This window comes from Balaenoptera acutorostrata, chromosome 15 (assembly GCF_949987535.1).
Source record: "Balaenoptera acutorostrata chromosome 15, mBalAcu1.1, whole genome shotgun sequence".
Taxonomy (NCBI): domain Eukaryota; kingdom Metazoa; phylum Chordata; class Mammalia; order Artiodactyla; family Balaenopteridae; genus Balaenoptera; species Balaenoptera acutorostrata.
This window is the reverse complement of record NC_080078.1, coordinates 15,773,584-15,798,819: the sequence shown is the minus strand read 5'-3', so window position 1 is coordinate 15,798,819 and position 25,236 is coordinate 15,773,584. Positions and strand designations below refer to the sequence as shown.

Sequence of the window (25,236 nt, the reverse complement as noted above, 5' to 3'; positions counted from 1 at the left end):
TTAGCTCTAGGAGTTTTCTGGTAGCATCTTTAGGATTCTCTATGTATAGTATCATGTCATCTGCAAATAGTGACAGCTTTACTTCTTCTTTTCCGATTTGGATTCCTTTTATTTCTTTGTCTTCTCTGATTGCTGTGGCTAGGACTTCCAGAACTATGTTGAATAATAGTGGTGAGAGTGGGCAACCTTGTCTTGTTCCTGATCTTAGTGGAAATGGTTTCAGTTTTTCACCATTGAGGACAATGTTGGCTGTGGGTTTGTCATATATGGCCTTTATTATGTTGAGGAAAGTTCCCTCTATGCCTACTCTCTGCAGGGCTTTTATCATAAATGGGTGTTGAATTTTGTCGAAAGCTTTCTCTGCATCTATTGAGATGATCATATGGTTTTTCTCCTTCAATTTGTTAATATGGTGTATCACATTGATTGATTTGCGTATATTGAAGAATCCTTGCATTCCTGGGATAAACCCCACTTGATCATGGTGCATGATCCTTTTAATGTGCTGTTGGATTCTGTTTGCTAGTATTTTGTTGAGGATTTTTGCATCTATGTTCATCAGTGATATTGGCCTGTAGTTTTCTTTCTTTGTGACATCTTTGTCTGGTTTTGGTATCAGGGTGATGGTGGCCTCGTAGAATGAGTTTGGGAGTGTTCCTCCCTCTGCAATATTTTGGAAGAGTTTGAGAAGGATAGGTGTTAGCTCTTCTCTAAATGTTTGATAGAATTCACCTGTGAAGCCATCTGGTCCTGGGCTTTTGTTTGTTGGAAGGTTTTTAATCACAATTTCAATTTCAGTGCTTGTGATTGGTCTGTTCATATTTTCTATTTCTTCCTGGTTCAGTCTTGGCAGTTTGTGCATTTCTAAGAATCTGTCCATTTCTTCCAGGTTGTCCATTTTATTGGCATAGAGTTGCTTGTAGTAATCTCTCATGATCTTTTGTATTTCTGCAGTGTCAGTGGTTACTTCTCCTTTTTCATTTCTAATTCTATTGATCTGGGTCTTCTCCCTTTTTTTCTTGATGAGTCTGGCTAATGGTTTATCAATTTTGTTTATCTTCTCAAAGAACCAGCTTTTAGTTTCATTGATTTTTGCTATTGTTTCCTTCATTTCTTTTTCATTTATTTCTGACCTGATCTTTATAATTTCTTTCCTTCTGCTGGCTTTGGGGTTTTTTTGTTCTTCTTTCTCTAATTGCTTTAGGTGCAAGGTTAGGTTGTTTATTCGAGATGTTTCCTGTTTCTTTAGGTAGGCTTGTATTGCTATAAACTTCCCTCTTAGCACTGCTTTTGCTGCGTCCCATAGGTTTTGGGTCGTCCAGGCGGATTCTTAACCACTGAGCCACCAGAAAAGTCCTGAGGCTGTTTTTTTTTTTTTTTCCCCCCCACCATTCACTCTTTATTTATTTATTTATTTATGGCTGTGTTGGGTCTTCGTTTCTGTGCAAGGGCTTTCTCTAGTTGCGGCGAGCGGGGGCCACTCTTCATCGCGGTGCGCAGGCCTCTCACTGTCGCGGCCTCTCCCGTTGCGGAGCACAGGCTCCAGACGCGCAGGCTCAGTAATTGTGGCTCACGGGCCCAGTCGCTCCGCGGCATGTGGGATCTTCCCAGACCAGGGCTCGAACCCGTGTCCCCTGCATTGGCAGGCAGATTCTCAACCACTGCGCCACCAGGGAAGCCCCCCCTCCTTTTTTTTTTTAAAGCAAAATAATATTAAAAAAAGCACCGCGTAGAGGACTTCCCTTGTGGTGCAGTGGTTAAGAATCTGCCTGCCAATGCAGGGAACACGGGCTCGAGTCCTGGCCCAGGAAGATCCCACATACCACGGACCCACTAAGCCCAGGCGCCACAACTACTGAAGTCTACGCGCCTAGATCCCGTGCTCTGCAACAAGAGAAGCCATTGCACTGAGAAGCCTGCGCGCCGCAACGAAGACCCAACGCAGCCAAAAATAAATTCATAAATAAATAAATTTATATTAAAAAAAAGCACCGGGTTTCTCTGTACCTGAGTTGACCTTACTGATGGCCACACAGGAGGATAGCTCTGGCTGACAGGTATTCCCACTTTCCTGGGCAGGAGGGAGGGACATTTTGCAAAGCGTGCTTTCAGGGAGACATGTTCTGGGGGCCAGGTCATAAGTCTGTGCTTTGCTGTTCATAATGTTTCTAGAAGCAAGTGGGCAAAAAAAGCCACCTATGGGTTAGCGGCCCTGATGGTTTGGGCCGGGAGGCTGGGTAGAGGGGGCAGGTCTGGCAGGGCTGTGTGCTCACTGAGCCTCCGTCCTCTTCCTTTGAGTCTCTGATAGACTTCTGCCTCCTACTTCCCTTTTTCAGTCCTTTCTGGCTTTGGTGGCTTCCTTGAAGTGGCTCAGTGGTGCCTGCAGCCTCACGGCTCCTGCTCTCTCCAGCTATGACTCACAGAGTCCTTCTACTAACAGGTGCGCCAGGAGTTGGGGGGTCCTCACAGTGAGGAGGAGGGGAATTTTTGGGTTTGTGAGTTTGTGGAGAGAAAGGGTACAGAATATTTAGGAGTTAGGCTGGGAGAGACAAAGGGGATTGGGGGAAGGTTAAGGGATTCAAGAAGCAGAGTAGAGCTAGACCAAGATGGGATAAGCAGAGAAGCTTGGATAAATGACTCAATTCATGGACTAGGGGGTCCATGGCAAGGGGGTTTGGCTGGTCCCTTCTTCACAGAGGAGGAAACTGCGGACCCGAGAGGTGAAATGACACATCTAAGTGTGCACAGCAGGTCTTGGCTTCTCTTCTTGGAGTGTATCTTCTTGGATTCCACCTCCCCTCCTCCTATTGGTCTCCTCTTTTCCAAGGACGCAGGTGTAAATGTTTGTTGAATGACTGACTGATCAAAATGATTCAAGTTTTTTTCCCTTTGTGTCTGTGTTTTGTGGACTAAGAGCCAGAGAAGGGAAAGAAATGCTTGAAAGTTGCATAGGAAGGAAATTACTTGAGTCTTTAGGAACTTGATTGTTGGGCAGATCAGTGGGGTGGGAACCCAGGGTGGGGCTCAGAGAGGGGCTGAATGCACCTGTTGATGGAAATAATCAATAAACAAGAAAAGAGTTTTCTTTGAGCCAAACTGAGGACTATAGCCCAGGAGACAGCCTCTCAGAGAACTCTGAGGAACTGTTCCGGAGAAGCGTGGTTTTCAGCACAGTTCTATATCTTGTCAGAACAAAGAACATCAAACAAGTCAGGGATACATTCCTTCAAGGTTAAAAACCAAACCAAACAAGCAACAGATCAGCATGTGCACAGCCAGTCAGTATGGACTTGGCACCTGGGAGTCTTATCATCAAAGGAGTAGTGGCACTGGTGTCCCAGGAAGGGAGGCATTTAATCTTTATTTTTAACATGGACGTTCTTTACTTCTGGACAATGCATGCTTTTCTTTAATTATTAGAATAGTTGTACGATGTATGTTTGATAGGCTACACACAGGCTGTTTTAGTTAGCATAAAATTCAAGCTAAATCATGTATAAGCCAGAATGACTCCCCCATAGCTCAATACGTGAAAATTTCTTCCATTACACCCTGTTGGTGGTTCTTAGGCCAGGAGTCAGCAAACTGTCCTCTGTGGGCATAAGATGAGGGCTCCACCATGTGTTTTTTTTTTTTTTTTTTTTAAGATTTTATTTATTTATTTATTTATTGATTAATTGATTGATTGATTGATTGCTATGTTGGGTCTTCGTTTCTGTGCTAGGGCTTTCTCCAGTTGTGGCAAGCGGGGGCCACTCTTCATCACGGTGCGCGGGCCTTTCACTACCGCGGCCTCTCCCGTTGCGGAGCACAGGCTCCAGACGCGCATGCTCAGTAATTGTGGCTCACGGGCCCAGCCGCTCCGCGGCATGTGGGATCTTCCCAGACCAGGGCTCGAACCCGTGTCCCCTGCATTAGCAGGCAGATTCTCAACCACTGCGCCACCAGGGAAGCCCCACCATGTGTTTTTGTACAACCTGGAGCCATAGGTCCCAGATGAACATTTATAATCGATTCATGACAGGGAGCACTAACTTTGAATCACTTTGAACACTAGCTTTGAATGGCGTGCAATGTTATTTCTCCTAAAGAATTCCACTTGTCTCATCAGTAAATTTGTATTACAAAAAAAATTGTACTCAATTATTATATTTTGAATTTCCTTCATGAAAAATTTGTAGACATGCATTACCTCTTTTCTTATATAGGTACGTACGTAATAGACTCCATTTGCCTCTTGGTCCACAAAGTCTAAAATATTTACTATCTTGCCCGTTATAGAAAAAGTGTGGTGACCTCTGCTCCAGGCTGGGACCTGGGAGGCACCCATGTCCATGCTGGGTTAGGGTGAATCCCAACAGGAAGATGCTTGGGGCAGGAGAGCAGGCTGCTTTCTTTTATTTTTAAAAGAATAAATTTATTTATTTATTTATTTATTTTTGGCTGCATTGGGTCTTCGTTGCTGCGAGCTTTCTCTAGTTGCGGCCAGCGGGGGACCAGCGGGGGATACTCTTTGTTGTGGTGCGCAGGCTTTTCATTGCGGTGGCTTCTCTTGTTGCGGAGCATGGGCTCTAGGCACGTGGGCTCAGTAGTTGTGGCTCACGGGCTCTAGAGCGCAGGCTCAGTAGTTGTGGCCCACGGGCTTAGTTGCTCTGCAGCATGTGGGATCTTCCTGGATCAGGGCTCAAACCCGTGTCCCCTGCATTGGCAGGAGGATTCTTAACCACTGCGCCACCAGGGAAGTCCCCAGGCTGCTTTCTTAACTGTCTCCTTCTCTCCTCCTGACTCCCGCCCCCCTTGTTCTCCCTCCAGCCTTGGCCTTATGTCACGGGTTCAACCTGGACACGGAAAATGCAGTCATCTTCCAAAACAATGCAAGGGGCTTCGGGCAGAGCGTGGTCCAGCTTGAGGGATCCCGGTAAGGGCCACAGGGGGACTCCCTGCCCACACACTTTCCCTCCAAGGCTTAACATACCTGAAAAAAAAATCACAATTTCCTTGATTTGTTTTTTTCTTAATTTATCAGAGTTCTAAATTCAAAAGATACAAAAGAGTGTGATAGTAAGAAAGTCTCTTCCTCACTCCCTTCTCCCAATTCCCTCCCTAGCAGGGTCCCTGTTGAATGGTTTCTCATGTGTTCTTTCAGAGAGATTCTACAGTGCACAGACCTCCACATCATCCTGCACACAATTTGTAGCACACATTATACTCAAACTACAACCTGCTGCCTATTTTTGTAAATACATTTTATTGACACTTGGCTACCCCTACTCCCCACTTGTCATTTATTATTATTATTATTATTTTCCAATACTTAAAAAAATTTTACTGGAGTATAGTTGATTCACAATGTTGTGTTAGTTTCAGATGTACAGCAAAGTGATTCAGTTATACATATACATATATTCATTCTTTTTCAGATTCTTTTCCCATATAGGTTATTACAGAAAATTGAGTAGAGTTCCCTGTGCTATACAGTAGGTCCTTGTTGGTTATCTGTTTTATATATAGCAGTGTGTGTGTGTTAATCCCAAGCTCCTAATTTATCTCTCCTCCTCACATTTCCCCTTTGGTAACCGTAAGTTTGTTTTTGAAATCTGTGAGTCTATTTCTGTTTCGTAAATAAGTTCATTTACATCATTTTTCTCTGTGTGACTTACTTCACTTAGTATGATAATCTCTGGTCATTTATTTTTTGGGGCAGTTTTGGAGCTATAGTAGCAGAACAGAGAGACTGGGACAGAGACTCTATGGCCTGCAAAGCCTAAAATATTTACTTTTACAGAAATAATATTTATGGAAATAATGTTATTTTTCTAGAAGAAAGTTTGCTGGCCTCTGCTCTACACTGTCCTTTGCATTTTTTTTTTAATTAATAGAGCTTGCTGATTTTACCAAATAAATGAAAAAAGAGCTTACTTGTTCTTTTTAATGCTTACATCATATTCCATTATTTGGAAGTACTGTAATTTACATTTATATTACATTTAAATCTCTTTTTTAAATTTATTTATTTATTTAGGCTGTGCTGGGTCTTAGTTGCGGCACACAGGATTTTCATTGCGGCATGTTTAGTTGCGGCATGCAGGATCTTCAGTTGCAGCATGTGGGCTCTTAGTTGCAGCATGTGGGATCTAGTTCCCCTACCAGGGATTGAACCTGGGCCCCCTGAATTGGGAGCGCGAAGTCTTACCCACTGGACCACCAGGGAAGTCCCCAAATCTCTTCTTAATGGACATTAGATTGTTTCCAAACTTTTGCTATATGAACAATGTTGGCATTTTGTACATGTGCAAGTATATTTTGGAAGTAAATTCCTAGAACTAGGATTGTTGGATCCAAGGGTACATGTGCATATGTAATTTTAATAGATTTTTCCAAATTACTCTCTTTGAGGGTGGCAACAATTTGCACTCACACCAGAAGTTTATGCAAACACCTACTTCCCCACCCACTTGCCAACCCAAAGTGTTAGCAAACTTACGATCTTTGTAAATTGAACAGGTGAGAAATGGTATCGCAATTTAGTTTTAAATTGCATTTCTTTTTTTTTTTTAAATTAATTAATTAATTAATTTATGGCCACATGGGGTCTTCTCATTGCGGTGGCCTCTCTTGTTGTGGAGCACGGGCTCTAGGCACGTGGGCTTCAGTAGCTGTGGCTCGAAGCTTCTAGAGCATAGGCTCAGTAGTTGTGGCGCACGGGCTTAGTTGCTCCGCAGCATGTGGGATCTTCCCAGACCAGGGCTCGAACCTATGTCTCCTGCATTGGCAGGCGGATTCTTAACCACTGCGTCACCAGGGAAGCCCTGCATTTCTTTTTTAAGGAGAGATTTATTTCCTTTCCTGTGAACATTTTTTTCTTATCTGTTGCCCATTTTTCTCTTGGTTTGTTTTTTTTTCCTTACTGGTTTGTGGGAGCTCTGACTATACTGAGGAAAGTAGTCTGGGGTGTGAGTTGCTCACCTCCCTCCCCCGATTTATCGTTTGTTTTCTGACTTTGCTTTTGGTAGTTGATCAGATACAGAACTTTATTTAAAATGACTGTGGAGTTGAATGTATTCACTTTAAAATGACCTCTGGGTATTATGTCATTCTTAGAGAGGCCCTTCTCACTCCAAGATTAAACATTTTCCCACTTTTGGATTGTACATGGATTAACTCATTTAATCCTGATAATAACCTTGAGGTAGGTACTGCTATTATCCATATTTTAGAGATGAGAAAATTGAAGCACAATAAGGTAATTAATTGACTTGCCCAAGGTCACACAGGAAGTAAGGGTGGGACTAAATTTTAATTTCAGGCAGTAAAACTCCAAGGCCTCTATTCCTGTCCTCTGTGCAATATTGCATCCCTGCCTGAACAGGGAAGTGATTCCAAGTTGGGAAGGTAGACTGTCTACCTTCACTGTTTGGCCTTCAGGATTTGGAAATTCTTGAATTTACTGAAATGACCCCTGGGAATTCAAATGACTGGATTACGAGAATATTCACAATAAACAATCAGCAGTTAAAAAAAATTCCCATGTTTTTCTTTGCTGAATCTTCCTCCTATTTCTGGGAGTTGGGGAATCCCTGTGAGGTTGGCTCCCCCACTTTTATTTTGGGTGGCGGAACTTCCACGGTCTCCTTCTCTCCCCAGATGTCATAGCGTTCTCTTGTCCCCCAGGCTGGTGGTTGGAGCCCCCCAGGAGATAAAGGCTGCTAACCAGACGGGCGGCCTCTACCAGTGCGACTGCAGCATGGGCAAGTGTGAACCCATCCCCCTGCAGGGTGAGTCACTGCCCCTCGCTGGGACCTAGGGCTAGGGTTCTACCTCTGCACACACCTGGACTTGCCAGACATTGCCTTTGTCTTGGGATCTGTGATGGGGGCCCAGGGAGCCAGCTCCCTGGCCTCTGAGCTGTATGCGGGCACCCTCAGACACCCCTCTGTGTCCCTTTCCATGACCTACGTGCCTCCTTGAACCCCTCAGACCTCCATGTCTCCCTGGCTGAGGTTCCTGTCCATCCCCTGTCCAGTTCTTACACAGTCCCGTCCATCCCCGAGGGTGACCATGTATATATCTGTCCCTTCAGTCCCCCCGGAGGCTGTGAACATGTCCTTGGGCCTGACTCTGGCGTTCGCCACCAACCCTTTCCAGCTGCTGGTGAGTTGCCTTGGGTCATGGGAGTGTCCCAAGGGAAGGAATTGGGGGCCTAAGACTGCTGGGGCTGGGGTCTTGGTGGGTGGAGGTGCTGGGGTGAAAGGACAGGAAGCAGGGACAGCCCCTCCCACCTATCCCCTGCTCCCTAGGCCTGTGGCCCCACCGGGCAGCAAATCTGCAAGGAGAACACCTATGTGAACGGCTTCTGCTTCCTGTTTGGATCTGACCTACAGCAGCAACTCAGACGGCTCCCAGAGGCCCTGAGAGGTGGGTACAGACGAGCAGCATGAGACTGGAGGGGGCTGGCAGGACTGGGCTGAGGGGCTCATAGTCTGGGGGTTTATTTAAAAGTCTTGGTACAGAAGCGTGAGGGAACTGGGTTCCAATGCAGAGAGGGGCTCTGGAGAGGTGCTAGGATCTTGCGCTTTGAGGAAAGTCCTGATATAACCACCCATCTTTGTGAGACAATGTCTCAACCATTGTCCTTAGAGTTAGTGCCTGGACTCAGCCTGGCCATAGTGCCTGACTGTAGCCTTTGAGGCTCTAGCTGGTGCGGCCCCCGTCCACCTCTCCAACTTCTTTCCCAACCCTCCTACCTTAGTCACTGTGCTCCAGCTGCCTTTCTTCTCCAAGAACCACACCAAGCTGTCCCTGCCTCAGGGGCTTTGCACTCACTATTCCTTCAGCCTGGCATGCTCTTTCCCCAGATCTCAGCTGACAACCTATTACTGTCATCTCAGCTCAAATGTTAACTCTTCAGAGAGACCTTCCCTGAGGGACTCTTCTAATCATTTCCACCATCACTTCCTACCACATTGCCCTGCTTTGCCCTCTTCATACCTATATATCCATATTTTTACTTATTTCTTAAATGTCCTTTCTTCTGGGATGTAGGCTCTGTGATAGGCAGAGATTTTGTTGAGTTTGTTGACTTGCTGCTTGACAAATTGCCCCTGAACTTAGTAGCCTAAAACAAGAAACATTAATTATCTTACAGTTTCTGTGAATCAGGAATCTGGACACAGCCTAGTTGGGTATCTCTGTCTCATGGTTTCTCATGAGCTTGAAGTTGTCAAACCAGGGGTGTGGTCTCATCTGAAGGCCTGACTAGGGGAAGATCCACATCCAAGCTCACTTATAAGATGGTTGGACTGAGGGCCTCAGTCCACACTGGCTGCTGGCTGGCTGCTTCCCTCACTTGCTTGTCCCATGGGCTTCCCCACAGAACAGCTCACAACATGGCAGCTGGCTGCCCTCAGGGTGAGTGAACAAGGCAGTGAGAGAGCAAGAGAGAGTGAGAACCCAAGATGGAAGTCACAGTCTTTTATAATCTAATCTCAGAAGACTTCTGACATATTGTATTCTTTGGGAGTGAGTCAAAAAGTCCAGCTCACAGGGAGGATGTAGAGAAAAGGGAACCCTCCTACACTGTTGGTGGGAATGTAAATTGGTACAGCTACTATGGAGGACAGTATGGAGGTTCCTTAAAAAACTAAAAATAGAGCTACCATATGATTCAGCAATCCCACTCCTGGGCATATATCTGGAAAAGACAAAAACCCTAATTCAAAAAGACACATGGACCCCAGTGTTCATAGCAGCACTATTTATAATAGCCAAGACATGGAAGCAACCTAAGTGTCCACCAACAGAAGAATGGATAAAGAAGATGTGATATATATATATATATATATATATACACACACACACACACACACACACACACACACACATAAACAGAAACAACGGAATACTACTCAACCACAGAAAAGAATGAAATAATGTTATTTGCTGCAACATGGATGGACCTAGAGAATATCACACTAAGTGAAGTAAGTCAGAGAAAGACAAATATTACATGGTATTACTTCTATGTGGAATCTAAAAAATAATATAAATGAACCTATATACAAAACAAAGCAGACTCACAGACATAGAAAACAAATTTATGGTTACCAAAGAGGAAAGGGGAGTGGGAGGGATAAATTAGGAGTCTGGGATGAACAGATATACACTAGTACACATAAAATAGATAAGCAACAAGGATTCACTGTATAACACAGCGGACAACATTCAATATCTTGTCATAACCTAAAATGGAAAATAATCTGAAAAATATACTTGAATCACTTTACTGTACACCTGAAACCAACACAATATTGTCAATCAACTATACTTCAGTAAAAATAAATAAAAACTCCAGCTCACAATCAAGATGAGGAAATTATGCAAGGGCGTTAAATATCAGGAGGTGAGAATCTTGGGGACCATCTTGGTGACTCCTTACCCTTGTTCCCCAAACGTCTGCTGATTGAAAGAGAGTGAGTGAATGAATCTTTTAATTCAGCTGATTTCTTTTTTTGTGTGTGTGGCTGTGTTGGGTCTTTGTTGCTGCGCGTGGGCTTTCTCTAGTTGTGGCAAGCGGGGGCTACTCTTCGTTGCAGTGTGCGGGCTTCTCAGTGCCGTGGCTTCTCTTGTTGCAGAGCATGGGCTGTGGTTGTTGAAGCACGCAGGCTCAGTATCTGTGGCACGTGGGTTCCAGGGTGCACAGGCTTCAGTAGTTGTTGCACGCGGGCTCAGTAGGTGTGGCACATGGGCTTAGTTGCTCCGTGGCATGTGGGATCTTCCTGGACCAGGGCTCGAACCCGTGTCCCCTGCATTGGCAGGAGGATTCTTAACCACTGCGCCACCAGGGAAGTCCCATATCCAGCTGATTTCTGACAGCAATTTCTTCAACTGCTTGGCCATCTTTTTGCTTGTATCCAAGTTGCTTCTGGAACCAAGGGCAGATATGTCTTCCTTTTACAGTTTTTTTTTTTTCTCAAGCTCCTTTGTACTTCACTCTCAACCAATAACCGTCCCTCCTTCTTCACAGAATAAACCAAGGCTACCAGGTGTAAACTCCTCTACGTCTTCCTTCTCCTTGTCCAGATTTCCTCGATGGCACCACTCTTGGCAGCGTCTCACTGGTTTTAGAGGAAGACCCGTCCTTTCCATGAGTAATTCTTCCATCTGGGCTTCTGAGGCTCTCTCGCATCACCAACTCTGGGGTTCACATCTTTAATCACTTGCTCTCTCTAGGAACCTAAATCCCGTCCCTTCCTTTGAATGTAAACCTGCTCATGCTACCCATAACTTAAAAACAATCAACCACTCAAACTGATAGCAATGAAAATTACCTTCCCTCCCCCAGTCTCCTCTCCATCTTCTACCCTCTCTCCTTCCCTTCATCACCAACCTTCTTGGAAGGGATCTCTCTCCTTGTCTCCATTGCCCCCATGCTGTGATCCTTCGCCCTTTGACATCTGGCTCCTGCCCACCCATCATATAGACCTTGCTGTTGCCAGTGGCATCTGTGACCCTCTAAAGGCCAAATCTCTATTCTGTCCTCATGTTCTCTGACTTTTCCAATGTGACCTGAAGATCACCTCTTCCTTCTCCCAGCACCTTGGCTTCAGACATCTCTCCTCTCCTCTCTTCTCTTTCTCTTGCTTGTGCCCCTACTGAGGGCTTCTATGAAGCTCCAGCTCCAAGCTGTCTTCCTCTGCCTCCCCTGCCCACCTAAGGGCACCTGATTACAGCTTCTGTTCTTGCCCATGTGCTCTTCGTGTCTGACTGCATCCAATTCTGTGGCTTCAGCTCCCACCCCCACGTTTCTCTCTTCAATCCTTGCTCTTAAGCGTTCCAGACTCTTCTTTTTGAAAACATTTTCATTTCCTTAAAAATAGATAAAACATGCACTCGGTTCAAAGTTCAAAAGGCACTAAGGTATATACCATAAAAATCTCTCCTTCTTGGGTCTCCGAGCCTCGTCTTTCCTTCCTGAGAGGCAGCTACTGTTACCAGCGTCTCATGGCTTCTTCTGGAGGTACTCCACGTATCAATAATTATGGACATAGGCGTCTGTATACTTCACTTTGTGCCACAAAAGGTAGCGTGCTCTACACACTGGATTGTACCTTGATTCTTTTCACTTAGTGTATCTTTGAGATTTTCAAGAAAATTTCTGGCTTATCTTCCCTGTTTATTTTCTATATAAATGTTAGAATCTGCTTGTCTATTTTTTAAAAAGCCAGTACTTTTTCTGGGTAATTTTATCTCATTTTTTCACTGATGATACAGTAAAATTGACCTTTTTTCCCCTTGTAATGTACAATTCCATTAATTTTAAGATACACTTAGATTTGTGTAAACAGCAACATGAACAGGATACGAAAGTATTCTTTTACCACCTAAAAAATCCTTTGTGCTATCCCTTTCTACACTGGACCCTTGAAAAACGGCCAGTTTAAACTGCGTGGGTCCACCTATATGTGGATTTTTTCCCCACTAAATTCGTGCTACAGTACTACCGGATCTGAGGTTGGTTGAATCCGCAGATGCAGAATTGCAGATATGGAATTGCGGATACGAAGGACAGACTGTGAAGTTATACACGGATTTTCAACAGCATGGAGGGTGGGGGCCCCTCATCCTTGCGTTGCTCAAGGGTCAACTGTATTTAGAAAGGGACTAATTATAAAGGTGTGGCAGGGTCTAAAGAAGCTACAAGGGATGGTCCAGGAACCCAGGGTGAAAAACAGTGGAGCTGTTGCCACCCTAGGCTGATGGGACAAGGAGAGGCAGAAGTCCCCAGAATCTGGAAGGACAGGGAGTCATGGGGAGTGGGCCTCCTTGAGAGGAGCACTGATCCGTTCAGGGACACGGTTGGCCCAGAGCAGCCTTGCAGGAAGGGAGCTGAGGGAAATACTCTGATCTCACCCTCTTCCCTCCCTCCGTTCTCCTGTTGAGGCTTCTTACTGGGCAAACACAGCTAGAAGCCAGAGGTTGAAAGAGCCCTGTTGACATGTCCCATGTGGGCTGAGCTCTGGGCAAAGTGGGGAATCGTAGAAAGTGGATTTGGGGCTGGGGCAGAATGGGGGGTTGGAGGGAGGACATCCAGCATACGTTTATGTGCACTATCCCTTTTTTCTCCTGTAACTTATTTCTCCCTTTGTATTTCTGGCAAATTATTTCTTATTCTTCATGAGGTAGCTCTGATAGCACTGCTTTCCCTGACTGCCTTGAGCAGAATGAACCATATTTTTCCATACCACTCTGTCCCATGCTTTTATTTAGCTAGGCACATGGGTTACATCTTGTTCACCTTTCATTCTCATTGCTCAGCAGAGAGCTGACATGCAAAAAATGAACCCTGAGTCTCTTGTAATCAATTCCTTTTCCTTTTTTCCCCAGGGTGCCCTCAGCAAGACAGTGACATTGCTTTTTTGATTGATGGCTCTGGTAGCATCAACCCGACAGACTTTCAGCGGATGAAGAACTTTGTCTCAACTGTGATGAGTCAATTCCAAAAGTCCAAAACCTTGGTAAGGGTCAGTGGGTAGGTTAGGGAACAGCTTGCATAAGGTTGGCAAATACGTGGCAACCAGGCTGCCACGTTACTGTCCTGCTTTTATTAGAGATGTTGCCAACTTGCCAGTTGATCATCGTTTTCTTTCATGATTTGCTTCCTTGCTCTGTCTGGATGTGGCCTCAGCCTTCCTCCAGCCCCCTGTAAAGCAGGCAGACTAATTGATACGGGTTGGCGTGGGACATGAAACCCACATGTCATCTCTGGCTGAGTTCTAGTGCTGGGAAGTGGGAGCTGATGGCCGATCTCTGTCCTGGTGAGGCAGAAGGACTGGGGGCAGGGCAGAATTTGGAGGAATTTGGAGACTAGAGTGTTTCAAGATTTATGGAGAGCTTGCTGGGAGATGGTTAAGGGGGAGGAGGGACACCTTCTCCAGCGTAATACCAGGTGCCCGTTCCCAGTTCTCTTTGATGCAGTACTCTGAAGAATTTCAGACTCATTTCACCTTCAATGATTTCAAGAGAAACCCTTCCCCGGAATTGCTGGTGAAGCCAATAATACAGCTGTTGGGGAGGACACACACAGCCACAGGGATCCACAAAGTTGTGTAAGCTCTTCCCTCTTTGCTTAGGATGGAAGGAGGAGGTTTTATTTTTCATTGAGCTTTGCAGGAAGAGGGGAGTTGTTCAGACAGGGCTGGGGTAGAGGGTATTTCTGGTGGAGGGGTGAGTAAACGTGTGGAGGAGGGACTGTGCCTGGTATGTTCATGACATACAAGTTGTGAGTAAAGGTGAGATTAAGGGGGCGGGGAGGGAAGGGAAGGCTAGAGGGAGGCTAGAAAGATCAGTTGAGGCCAGGTCACTAAGGCAACTGAAAAGCCAGTGGATCCATTGAAGGTTTTAGCAGTGGGGAGACGTACCCATATCTTGTTTTAGAAAGTTCACTCTGATCTCTGTGTGTGTGTGTGTGTGTGTGTGTCTGTGTAGAGGCAAGGGTGGGGATTGGGACAGAAGTGCAGGAGGATATGCTGGAGAACCATTGCCTCACATCAGGAGAGGTTTGATGAAGGCACAATTAAGCTTATTAATTTGTTTTTAATTTAGAAGGAATAATACTCAGTTAAAAAAAAAATCAATCTATGCCAAAGTATATAATGGCAATGAAGGCTTCCTTTCCCTCCACTCTTTCCCGTTCTCCTGCTGCCCTTCCAGATCTTGGGGCAGCTACATCTCAGTGTTTGTCCCAGGAGAACCCAAGTGCCTCCTAGACAGAGCGCAGTTGCATCTGTAACTGCTGACGTTCCTTCCCTAGCATCAGGCGTATCTCTGTCGGCTCGAATTTGACTTTTCCTTCCTCTACCCTGGACAGAAGAGAACTGTTTCACAGCAGAAATGGAGCCCGGGAGAATGCCCTTAAGATCCTGGTTGTCATCACAGATGGAGAAAAGTATGGCGATCCTTTGGACTACAAGGATGTCATCCCTGAAGCGGATAGAAAGGGGGTCATTCGCTACGTCATTGGGGTAGGAAATGTGGCTCTCCAGCCTGATGCTTCTGTAGAGGGTTCTACTTGGATACACCCTCCTTTGCATTTGCAAACATCAATAAAATCATAGTGGGGCAATGCTCATCTCTGCTAGCCCATATGTTCACAATAGTTAACTATTGTCGCAATAATGCTATGTAACAAACTATGCCAATATTCAGTGGCTTAAAACAATAAGTGAGTCCGTGGGTCAGCTGGGCAATTTTTCTGGTCCTAGCGGGACTCCCTCATGCATCTGTAATCAGCTGCAGGTTGGTTGGCAGCTCTGATGATCTTGGCTGGGCTTTCTCCATTTCTGAGGGTTGCCATCGATATCTGTTTGCTGGACTGGAACGACCGGGGTAACTTGGCTCTTCTGTTCCCTGTGTCTCATCCTCCAGTGGGCTAGCTGGGGCGTGTCCTCATGGTGAAGGCAGAGGAGCAAAAGAGCAAGTGGAAATGTTGCAAGCACTTTTTCCAGCCTCTGTTTTTATCACATATGATAATGTCCGTGGGCTAAAGCAGTACACATGGCTGAGCCCAGAGACAATGAGCGGAACAGAATACTCTGCCAAGAGGAGGAGGGCAGAGTACAGCTTTGGGGAAAGGTCTTGGCTACAGGAAGGGGCAAAGGGTTGGGAACATCAGTGTCCTCAAACTACTACAGTATCTTGCATGACATAGAAAGAGGTATCATCACGGGTCTCTGGCTTGGCAAGTAGGAAACACCTTCATATGAAGTAGAAAGCGCCCCCTTCCTCTGAAGAGAGGTCAGCCCCACACTAGGAGGTATGACACAGCAAATGGACCAAAGGCTGGATTTCAGCCCCAATTTCTCCCTTGACAGAATGTAGAGTGTACAACCTGCTTTACCGTACCTGGCAGCTCTGTCCCAGGGGCCTTCTGGTGCATTCCTTCCTTGGACAGATATTGTTTCAGATTCTTTTCCTGCAGAATTTTCTTTGCTGGAGGAGAGTGCTACCCCCAGAAAGTGTCTGATTCGGCCTCTGTTTTTTGGTAACAGGTGGGAGATGCCTTCTTCAGTGACAAATCTGTAAAAGAGCTTGTTACCATCGCATCCAAGCCGCCTGGTGATCACGTGTTCCAGGTGAATAACTTTGAAGCTCTGAAGACCATTCAGAACCAGCTTCAGGAAAAGATCTTTGCGATTGAGGGTGAGCTAAGGTTTTGTCGTCCTGGAGCAGCTCCAAAGGCAGCTCCTTAAACCAAAACACGTACTTCCCTGTAGAAACAAGAACCTCCTAGCCCTTGGTACCCTGAGCCTCAGCATCAACTCCCTTCTTCCATTTCCCAGCAACTCTGGCCTCTCTTGCTCAATTACTTTGAAATGGAAGGATCTAGACTTTTCTCTCTAATTTTGCAATCTTGGCTATAGGCTGAAAAATTAGAGGGTAGGGGAGTCAAATCCCTCACAGTATTTTCCCCCAAATTTGGATGTGTTGCCAACATTTGTCTCTTTGGTTCACTGCTGTATCCCCAGTGCCTAGAATAATGCCTGGTACATAAAGGGTGCTCAATAAGTGTTTGTTGAATAAAAGAATTTAAAAGTTGGGGGAAGGTTCATATACAGTCTGGATTTATGGTTTCTCTTGAAAATTTGGAAGATTAGACACCTTTAGGACCATATTCCCGCTTGGCAAAAAGTAGTTGGAGCCAAATAGCCACCATCCCTTTAAAAGGGACATATGGCTAGATAAGCAACAAGCATATAAATTGTAGCCATTATCTTTTTTTTTTTCCGATTTATTCATTTATTTTTTTGGCCATGCCATGAGGCATGCGGGATCTTAGTTCCCTGACCAGGGACCGAACCCGTACCCCCTGCAGTGGAAGTGCAGAGTCTTAAGCACTGGACCACCAGGGAAGTCCCTGCACTATCTTGTAACAACTTATAATGGAGTATAATCTGCAAAAATACTGAATCACGATGCTGTACACCTGAAACTAACATTAATATTGTAAATTAACTATGCTTCAATAAAAAAAGGAAAGCATAACAGAGGACATGTAAGAAAAAGGGGGGTGCACATGGCTTCCATCTGAGCCTCCTTTTGTCTGGCCACCACAGCATTGAGTTTCCAACCCCTGTTCTAGGCTCCTCTACTTCCTTTAATGTAAACGTTCTTCTCCTCACAGGTACGCAAACAGGAAGTACCAGCTCCTTTGAGTATGAGATGTCTCAGGAAGGCTTCAGTGCTGTCTTCACCTCCGTAAGTGGTCTTTTGTTTAATTGGGGTTGGGGGAAAACGAAGAGGGAGAAGAGGTTCAAAGGTTTGGGGGCTCATCTCTGTGACAGGTGTTTGTTGGGAGGCACCTCTTTGATGGGCAGCAGTGGTCCCTTCTCTCTTCCTTGTCAATCCTGTTCTTTTTTTTAAAAAATTGAGATATAATGGACATATAACATGATAATAGCCTCAGGTGCACAACATAGTGATTTAATATATGTATATAGCATTGCGAAATCATCACCACAATAAGTCTAGTTAACATCCATCACCTTACACAGTTACACAATTTTTTTTCTTGTGATGAGAACTTTAAGATTTATTCTCTTAGCAACTTTCAAATATACAATACAGTATTAACTGTAGTCACCATGCTGTACATTACACCACCAGGATTTATTTATTTTATGACTGGAAGTTTGTACTTTTTTTTTTTTAAACATCTTTATTGGAGTATAATTGCTCTACAATGGTGTGGTAGTTTCTGCTTTATAACAAAGTGAATCAGTCATACATATACATATATCCCCATATCTCCTCCCTCTTGCGTGTCCCTCCCACCCTCCCTATCTCATCCCTCTAGGTGGTCACAAATCACCGAGCTGATCTCCCTGTGCTATGCAGCTGTTTCCCACTAGCTATCTATTTTACATTTGGTAGTGTACATATGACCATGCCACTCTCTCACTTCGTCCCAGCTTACCCTTCCCTCTCCCCGTGTCCTCAAGTCCATTCTCTACTTCTGTGTCTTTATTCCTGTCCTGCCCCTAGGTTCTTCATAACCATTTTTTTTTTTTTTTAGATTCCATATATATGTGTTGGCATATGGTATTTGTTTTTCTCTTTCTGACTTACTTCACTCGGTATGACAGACTCTAGGTCCATCCACCTCACTACAAATAACTCAATTTTGTTTGAAGTTTGTCCTTTTTGACCACTTTCACCCATTTTGCACACCACCCACCGCTGCCTTTGGCAATCACCAATCTGTTCTCTGTATGTATAAGTTTGTTATTTTTAACTTCACATATAAGTAAGATCATGCAGTGTTTGACTTTCTCCGATTTATTTCACTCAGCATAATCCTCCAGGTCCATCCATGTTGTCACAAAGGGCAGGACTTCCTTCTTTTTAATGGCTGAATAATATTCCATTGTGTACATATACACTACATTTTCTTTATTTGTTCATCCGTTCATGAACACTTAGGTTGCCTCCATGTCTTGGCTATTGTAAAAAATGCTGCAATGATCATGGGGTTGCATGGGGTTGCATGGGGTTGCACTAGCTTTTCAAGCTAGTGTTTTCATTTCTTTTGGATATTTATCCAGAAGTGTAATTGCTGGATCATACTGTAGTTTTATTTTTAAAGTATTGAGGAACCCCCATACTCTTTTCCATAGTGGCTTCACCAATTACATTTCCACCAACAGTGTACAAGGGTTCCCTTTTCTACACATCCTTAACAACACTTATTTCTTCTCTTATGATGCCAGGCATCTAACAGGTGTGAGGTGATACCTCATCGTGGTTTTGATTTGCATTTCCTTGATGATTAGTGATGTTGAGCACTTTTTTCATGCACCTCTTGGCCATCTGTATGTCTTCTTTGGAAAAATGTCTCTTCGGATCCTCTGCCCATTTAAAAATCAGGTTTTAAAACAAACTTTTGAGTTGTATGAATTCTTTATATATTTTGGATATTAACCCCTTATTGGATATATGATTTGCAAATATTTTCTCCTGCTCTGTAGGTTACCTTTTCATTTTGTTGATGATTTCCTTTGCTATGTAGAAGCTTTTTAGTTGATGTAGTCCCACTGCTTATTTTGTTTTTGGTGTTAAATCTAAAAACTCATTGCCAAGACAAATGTCAAGGAGATTACTACCTATGTTTTCTTCTTGGAGTTTTATGGTTTCATGTCTTATGTTCAAGTCTTTAATCCATTTTCAATTGATTTTTGTGACTAGTGTAAGATAGTGGTCCAGTTTCATTCTTTTGCATGTGGCTGTCTAATTTTCCCAACACCATTTATTGAAGAGACTGTCCTTTCGCCATCGTATATTATTCTCTCCTTTGTTGTATATTGATTTACCATATATGCATGGGTTTATTTCAGGGGTCTCTGTTCTGTTCCATCGATCTACATGTCTGTTTTTATGCCAATACCATACTGTTTTGATAACTATAGTTTTGCAATATAGTTTGAAACCAGGAAGTGTGATGCCTCCAGCTTTGTTCTTTCTCAAAATTGCTTTGATTATTTGGGGTCTTTTGTGGTTCCATACAAATTTTAGGATTGTTTGTTCTATTTCGGTGAAAAAATGCCATTGGGATTTTTGATAGGGATAACGCTGAAGCTCTAGATTTCTCAATCCTGTTCTACCTTCTTGCCCAGGATGGTCCCTTGTTGGGCGCTGTGGGGAGCTTTGACTGGGCTGGTGGAGCCTTTCTGCATACGTCAAAGGATAAAGTCACCTTCATCAACACAACCAGGGTAGATTCAGACATGAATGATGCTTACTTGGGTAAGTAGAGAGGGCAGGGTTACTTTAAGAAGTGGTCAGGATATGGCATAACTCAACTAGTTTAGATGTCCTTGGATCTTTCATAAGCTCTAGGGATAGGTTTAAAGACAGAAATTTCAAAGCTTCATTTTAATTATGTTAACGAAGAGGAATATAGTGCAGGGTCCAATTACCCCAAGCTCCCAAGCATGGGGCTGCCCCACTGCCCCTGCTCAAGGGATAGTCCTGTTGGAGGGGGCAGTGTTTTCCTCTTAGTTCATTATCTTCAGGTTATGCTGCTGAAGTCATCTTGCGGAACCGGGTGCAAAGCCTGCTTCTGGGGGCGCCTCGATATCAGCACATTGGCCTGGTGGTGATATTCAAAAAGAATGCAGGTGCTTGGGAGAAAAACGCTGAAATCAAGGGCACCCAGGTGAGTGCAGAGTGTGTGGGGCATGGATGTGCCAACAGAGGCACCCTGGGGGCTGAGGGCTCCTGGGATGGGCATCATCAGATCCCAAGTGTGACAGAGTTTTGTAAAGCAGAGGGCTTTAAGCTGGAGAGTCATGGGACCAACTTTGCATTTGAGAATGTTGTGTCCTCACTTTTCTAATAATGGTAAATAACAACACTTGACCTGTACAGAGCCCTCTACAAGTCTACCTGTACACAAAGCTGGCATTTGACCAGTCCATAACCAGTATAGCCATATTAGTTATTAAAATATTGAAATAATTCTATATCTGTCAATAAATAGCTGTTTCCTTGAGACATCCTTCCCCCCTGCACCTGCCATACACTCTGGCCCCTCCCCCCAATACTCTTTGAACTTCCCCATGATCCAGCAACTATGAAGTCAGACAGGGAACCTCAGAGCACCTCTAGGACCCACTCCAGCTAAGCCCATGGTTGGTGCCTGAGAAGTCCCAGGAGTTCAATATTTTGAATATCACCCCTGCAAAAGCTGTTTTTTAAAATCCTCAAAAAAGTATCAGCAAACAGAATCCAGCAATCTATAAAAAGGATAGCACATCGTGACCAATTGCGGTTTATCCCAGGAATGATGCAGGGCTTGTTCAACAATGTTGCAGAAATGGACAAGCTGATTCTAAAGTTCATATGACAATGCAAGAGACCCAGAATAGCCAAAATAATCTTGAAAAAGAAGAACTAAGAAGAACTAAGTTGGAGGATTCACACTTCCCAATTTTGAAACTTACTACAAAGTTACAGTAATCAAGACAGGGTGGTACCAGCATAAGGATAGACCAGTGGAATAGAACTGAGAGTCCACAAATAAACCCATACATCTATGGTCAATTGATTTTCAAAAAAGGTGCTGGGTCAACTGGATGTCCACAGGCAAAAGAATAAATTTGGACCCTTACCTCACAATATGCAAAAATTAATTCAAAATAGATCAAAGACCTAAATGTAAGAACTAAAGCTATAAGTCTCTTAGAGGGATTCATAGGTGAATTTTTGTAACTTTAGATTTGGCAACGATTGTTTAGATATGACACTACAAGCACAAGCAATCAAAGATAAAATAGATTAGTTGGACTTCATTAAATTAAAAACTTTTGAGCAGCAAAGGACACTATCAAGAAAATGAAAAGAATGGGAGAAACTATTTACAAATCATATATCTGATAAAGGTCTAGTATTTAGAATATATAATGAACTTTTACAATTCAACAATAAAAGGCCAACCTCATGTAAAAATGGGCAAAGGATTTGAATAGATATTTCTCCAGATAAGACATAAAAATGACCAATAAGCACATGAAAAGATGTTCAACTTTATTCGTCATTTGGGAAATACAAGTCAAAACCACAATAGAGATACCATTAGAATGGCTATTTAAAGAAAAAAATGAAAAATAACACATGTGGGTGAGGATGTGGAGAAATTAGAACCCTCATACATTGCTGGTGGGAATGTAAAATAATACAGCCCTTATGGAACACAATTTGACAGTTCCTCAAAAAGTTAAATATAGATTTATCATATGACTCAGAAATTTCACTCCTAGGTATATACCCTTTTCCAGAATGAAAATAGTTGTTCAAACAAAAACTTATACGTGAATGTTCATAGCAGCATTATTCATAATAGTCAAAAGGTAGAAAGAACCTAAATGTTCATTAACTTATGAATAGATAAACAAAATGGGGTATATCCATACAGTGGAATACTATTTAGCCATAAAAAGAGTGAAGTGTTGATACACGCTACAACATGGATAAACCTTGAAAAATTTATGCTACATGAAAATAGCCAGTCACAAAAGGACACATATTATATGATTTCATTCATCTGAAACGTCTAGAGTAGACAAACCCACAGTCAGAAAGTAGATTAGGGCTTCCCTGGTGGCGCAGTGGTTAGGCATCTGCCTGCCTATGCAGGAGACACGGGTTCGAGCCCTGGTCTGGGAGGATCCCACATGCCGCGGAGCAACTAAGCCCGTGTGCCACAACTACTGAGCCTGTGCCCTAGAGGCTTCGAGCCACAGCTACTGAAGCCCGCGTGCCTAGAGCCCGTGCTCCGCAACAACAGAAGCCACCGCAATGAGAACCTGCGCACAGCAACGAAGACCCAACGCAGCCATAAATAAATAAATAAATTAATTAAAAAAAAAAAAAGAAAGTAGATTAGTGGTTGCCAGGGTATGGTGGGGGGTGGATTGGGAGTGACTTCTAACAGTTACAGGGCTTCTTTCTGGGGTGATGGAAATGTTTTGGAATTAGTGGTGATGGTTACATAACGTTGTGAATATACTAGAACCCACTAAATTTTATACTTTAAAATGATGAATTTTGTGGAATGTAAATTTTATTTCAATTTAAAAGAGCCATTCTGAAAAATAACTCAATGTAATTCACCATAACAACAGACTAGAGAAGAAAAACGTAATAATCTTAACAGATACAGAGAAAGAATTTGACAAAATACATTCTTTCATGATGTTTTCTTCTCAGCAAACTAAGAATTAAAGGGAACTTCCTCAACCTGAGAAAGAACATTTACAAAAAAATCTACAGCTAGCATCATATTTAAAAGTAAAAGAGAATGTTTTTCTCCTAAAATTGGAAATATCCACTCTTACCACTCCTATACAACATCATACTGGAAGAGGTAGCTGGTGCAATAAGACAAGAAGAGAAAAGAAAAAAGAGCATGCGGAGTGGAAAGGAAAAAATAAAGCTGTCTCTATTTGGGGATGACATGATTGTTTGCATGGAAAATCCCAAAGAATCTACAAAAAAGCTATATAAGTTATTTCAGTGAGTTCTCAGGATACAAGATCAATATGTAAAAATCAGTTGTATTTCTATACTAACAATGAACATTTGGAAATTTAAATTTAAAGAAAAAGGACCATTTATTAATACAATAGCACCAAAGACCATGAAATACTTAGGTATAAATCTAACAAAATGTGTACAACATCTTTATACTGAAATCTACAAAACACTAATGAGAGAAATCAAAGCCCTAAATAAATGGAGAAATATACTGTGTTCATGGACTGGAAAACTCAATATTGTTAAGATGTCACTTTTCCTCAAGTCGATCTATAGTCTCAACACAATGCCAATCAAAATCCTATTTTATTTTGTAGAATTGACAAGCTAATTCTAAGATTTATATGGAAAATCAAAGAAAGTAAAATATCCAAAACAGTTTTGAAAAGGATCTTAGGTAAATACCATTAGGTATTTAGTGGAAGATTCATACACTATGTGATTTTTAGGCTTTCTATAAAGTTACAGTAAGCAGGACAGCGTGGCATTGACAAAAGGATAGACATGAAGATCAGTGGAACAGAATAGGCCTGAAGTATAAGCCTGACACATTGATTTTCAATAAAGGCACAAAGACAATTCAATGGAGAGTTCAATGGTGCTGGAACAATTGAACATCCATGGTAACAAAACAAAACAAAATCCTTACCCATATCTTGTCAATTCAACCATGTTAAGATTAATTTAAATCGATCATAGAGCTAAATGTAAAATCTAAAACTACTATACTTGTGGGAGAAAACATAGGATAAAATTTTTGTGACCTTGTGTTAGGCAAAGAATTCTTAGATATAACACTAAAAGCATGGTCCATAAAGAAAAAATTGATAACTAAGATTTCAACAAAATGGAAAGTTTTGCTCTCTTCATTAAGAGAATGAACAGATAAGCTACAGACTGGGAGAAAATATTCGCAAATTTTACTTCTTTTTTAAAAAATTACATATCTGACAAAGGACTTAATCCAGAATATATAAAGGATTTCAAAACTCAAGAATAAGAAGTCAAACAATCCAATTCAAAAATAAGCAGAGTATTTGAACAGACACTTCACCAAAGAAGATATGTAAATGGCAAATAAGCACATGAAAACATGTCCCATGTCATTAAATCATTACGGAAATGCAAATTAAAACCACAATGAGATACAACTGCACACCGATTAGTATGGTTAACATAAAAAAGGAAGTAAATTGGCAGTATCAAGTCCTGGCAAGGATGTGTAGCAACTAAAACTCTCAGACATTGCTGTTGGAATGGAAAATGGCACGGCTGCTTTGGAAAACAGTTTTCAGTATCTTACAAAGTTCAATATGCAGTTGCCATAACACTCAGATATTTACCCAGGAGAAATAAAAATAGACGTTCACTGGAAAACCTGTATATGAATGTTTCTAGTAGCTCTATTCATAACTGCCAAAAGTTAGAAACAACCTGAATATCCCTCAACTGGGGAATGGATAAACAAACTGTGGTACATCCATACAATGGAATACTAGTCAGAAATAAAAGGGAACGGATTACTGATACACGCAAAAACTTGGATGAATCCTAAATGCTTACTCTAGTTGAAAAAAGCCAGACCCAAAAGGCTACATACTGTATGGTTCCATTTATATAACATTCTGGAAAAGGCAAAACTATAGGGACAAAAACAGATCAGTGGTTGTCAGGGGCTGGTGACTGAGGGAAGAGGTTGATTACAGCATAAGGGAATATTTTGGGGGTGATGAAAGTGTTCTGAATCTTGACCATCGTGGCAGTTACATGAATTTATGTATTTGTCAAAACTCATAAAACTAAACTAAAAAGTCTGAATTTTTTTGTATGGAAATTATACCCTAATAAACTTGACCTAAAAACAAAAAAATCCTGTTGACTTTAGGATGAAGCTTAAATGCCTTTACTGGACCATTGGGAGGCCTCCCTCAGTGGTGTGTGGGGCAGAAATCAGACTGTAGTGAGTCATGTCTTGACGTCCTCTGCACTTTCCTCCCTAGGACTTGCCCCAGAAGCTTGAAATTTCCATATACATCTCCCTTTTATCTGTTACTATTCCCCTCCATTCCACCCTGCTGCACCTAGAGCCTTGGAAGGCACTGTCTCCACTACCCAGCCTCACGCTTAGCAAATAGAAAACCCTTGTTT

At 42.8% G+C, this 25,236-nt stretch overlaps 1 protein-coding gene across 1 annotated transcript in view; it reads left to right on the top strand.

The window, feature by feature from the left end:
- The first annotated feature begins 2,355 nt into the window (after nucleotides 1-2,355).
- ITGAM (integrin subunit alpha M) overlaps nucleotides 2,356-25,236 on the top strand; it is a 37,323-nt gene continuing 14,442 nt past the window's right edge. Inside the window, exons 1-12 of the mRNA XM_007186458.2 lie at nucleotides 2,356-2,440; nucleotides 4,813-4,918; nucleotides 7,672-7,775; nucleotides 8,081-8,151; nucleotides 8,298-8,415; nucleotides 13,384-13,514; nucleotides 13,960-14,105; nucleotides 14,867-15,020; nucleotides 16,047-16,197; nucleotides 17,180-17,253; nucleotides 19,668-19,797; nucleotides 20,067-20,209. Of these exons, the coding sequence (XP_007186520.2) occupies nucleotides 2,413-2,440; nucleotides 4,813-4,918; nucleotides 7,672-7,775; nucleotides 8,081-8,151; nucleotides 8,298-8,415; nucleotides 13,384-13,514; nucleotides 13,960-14,105; nucleotides 14,867-15,020; nucleotides 16,047-16,197; nucleotides 17,180-17,253; nucleotides 19,668-19,797; nucleotides 20,067-20,209 (1,356 nt within the window). The 5' untranslated portion in view covers nucleotides 2,356-2,412. The remainder of the gene's footprint in view (nucleotides 2,441-4,812; nucleotides 4,919-7,671; nucleotides 7,776-8,080; nucleotides 8,152-8,297; nucleotides 8,416-13,383; nucleotides 13,515-13,959; nucleotides 14,106-14,866; nucleotides 15,021-16,046; nucleotides 16,198-17,179; nucleotides 17,254-19,667; nucleotides 19,798-20,066; nucleotides 20,210-25,236) is intronic.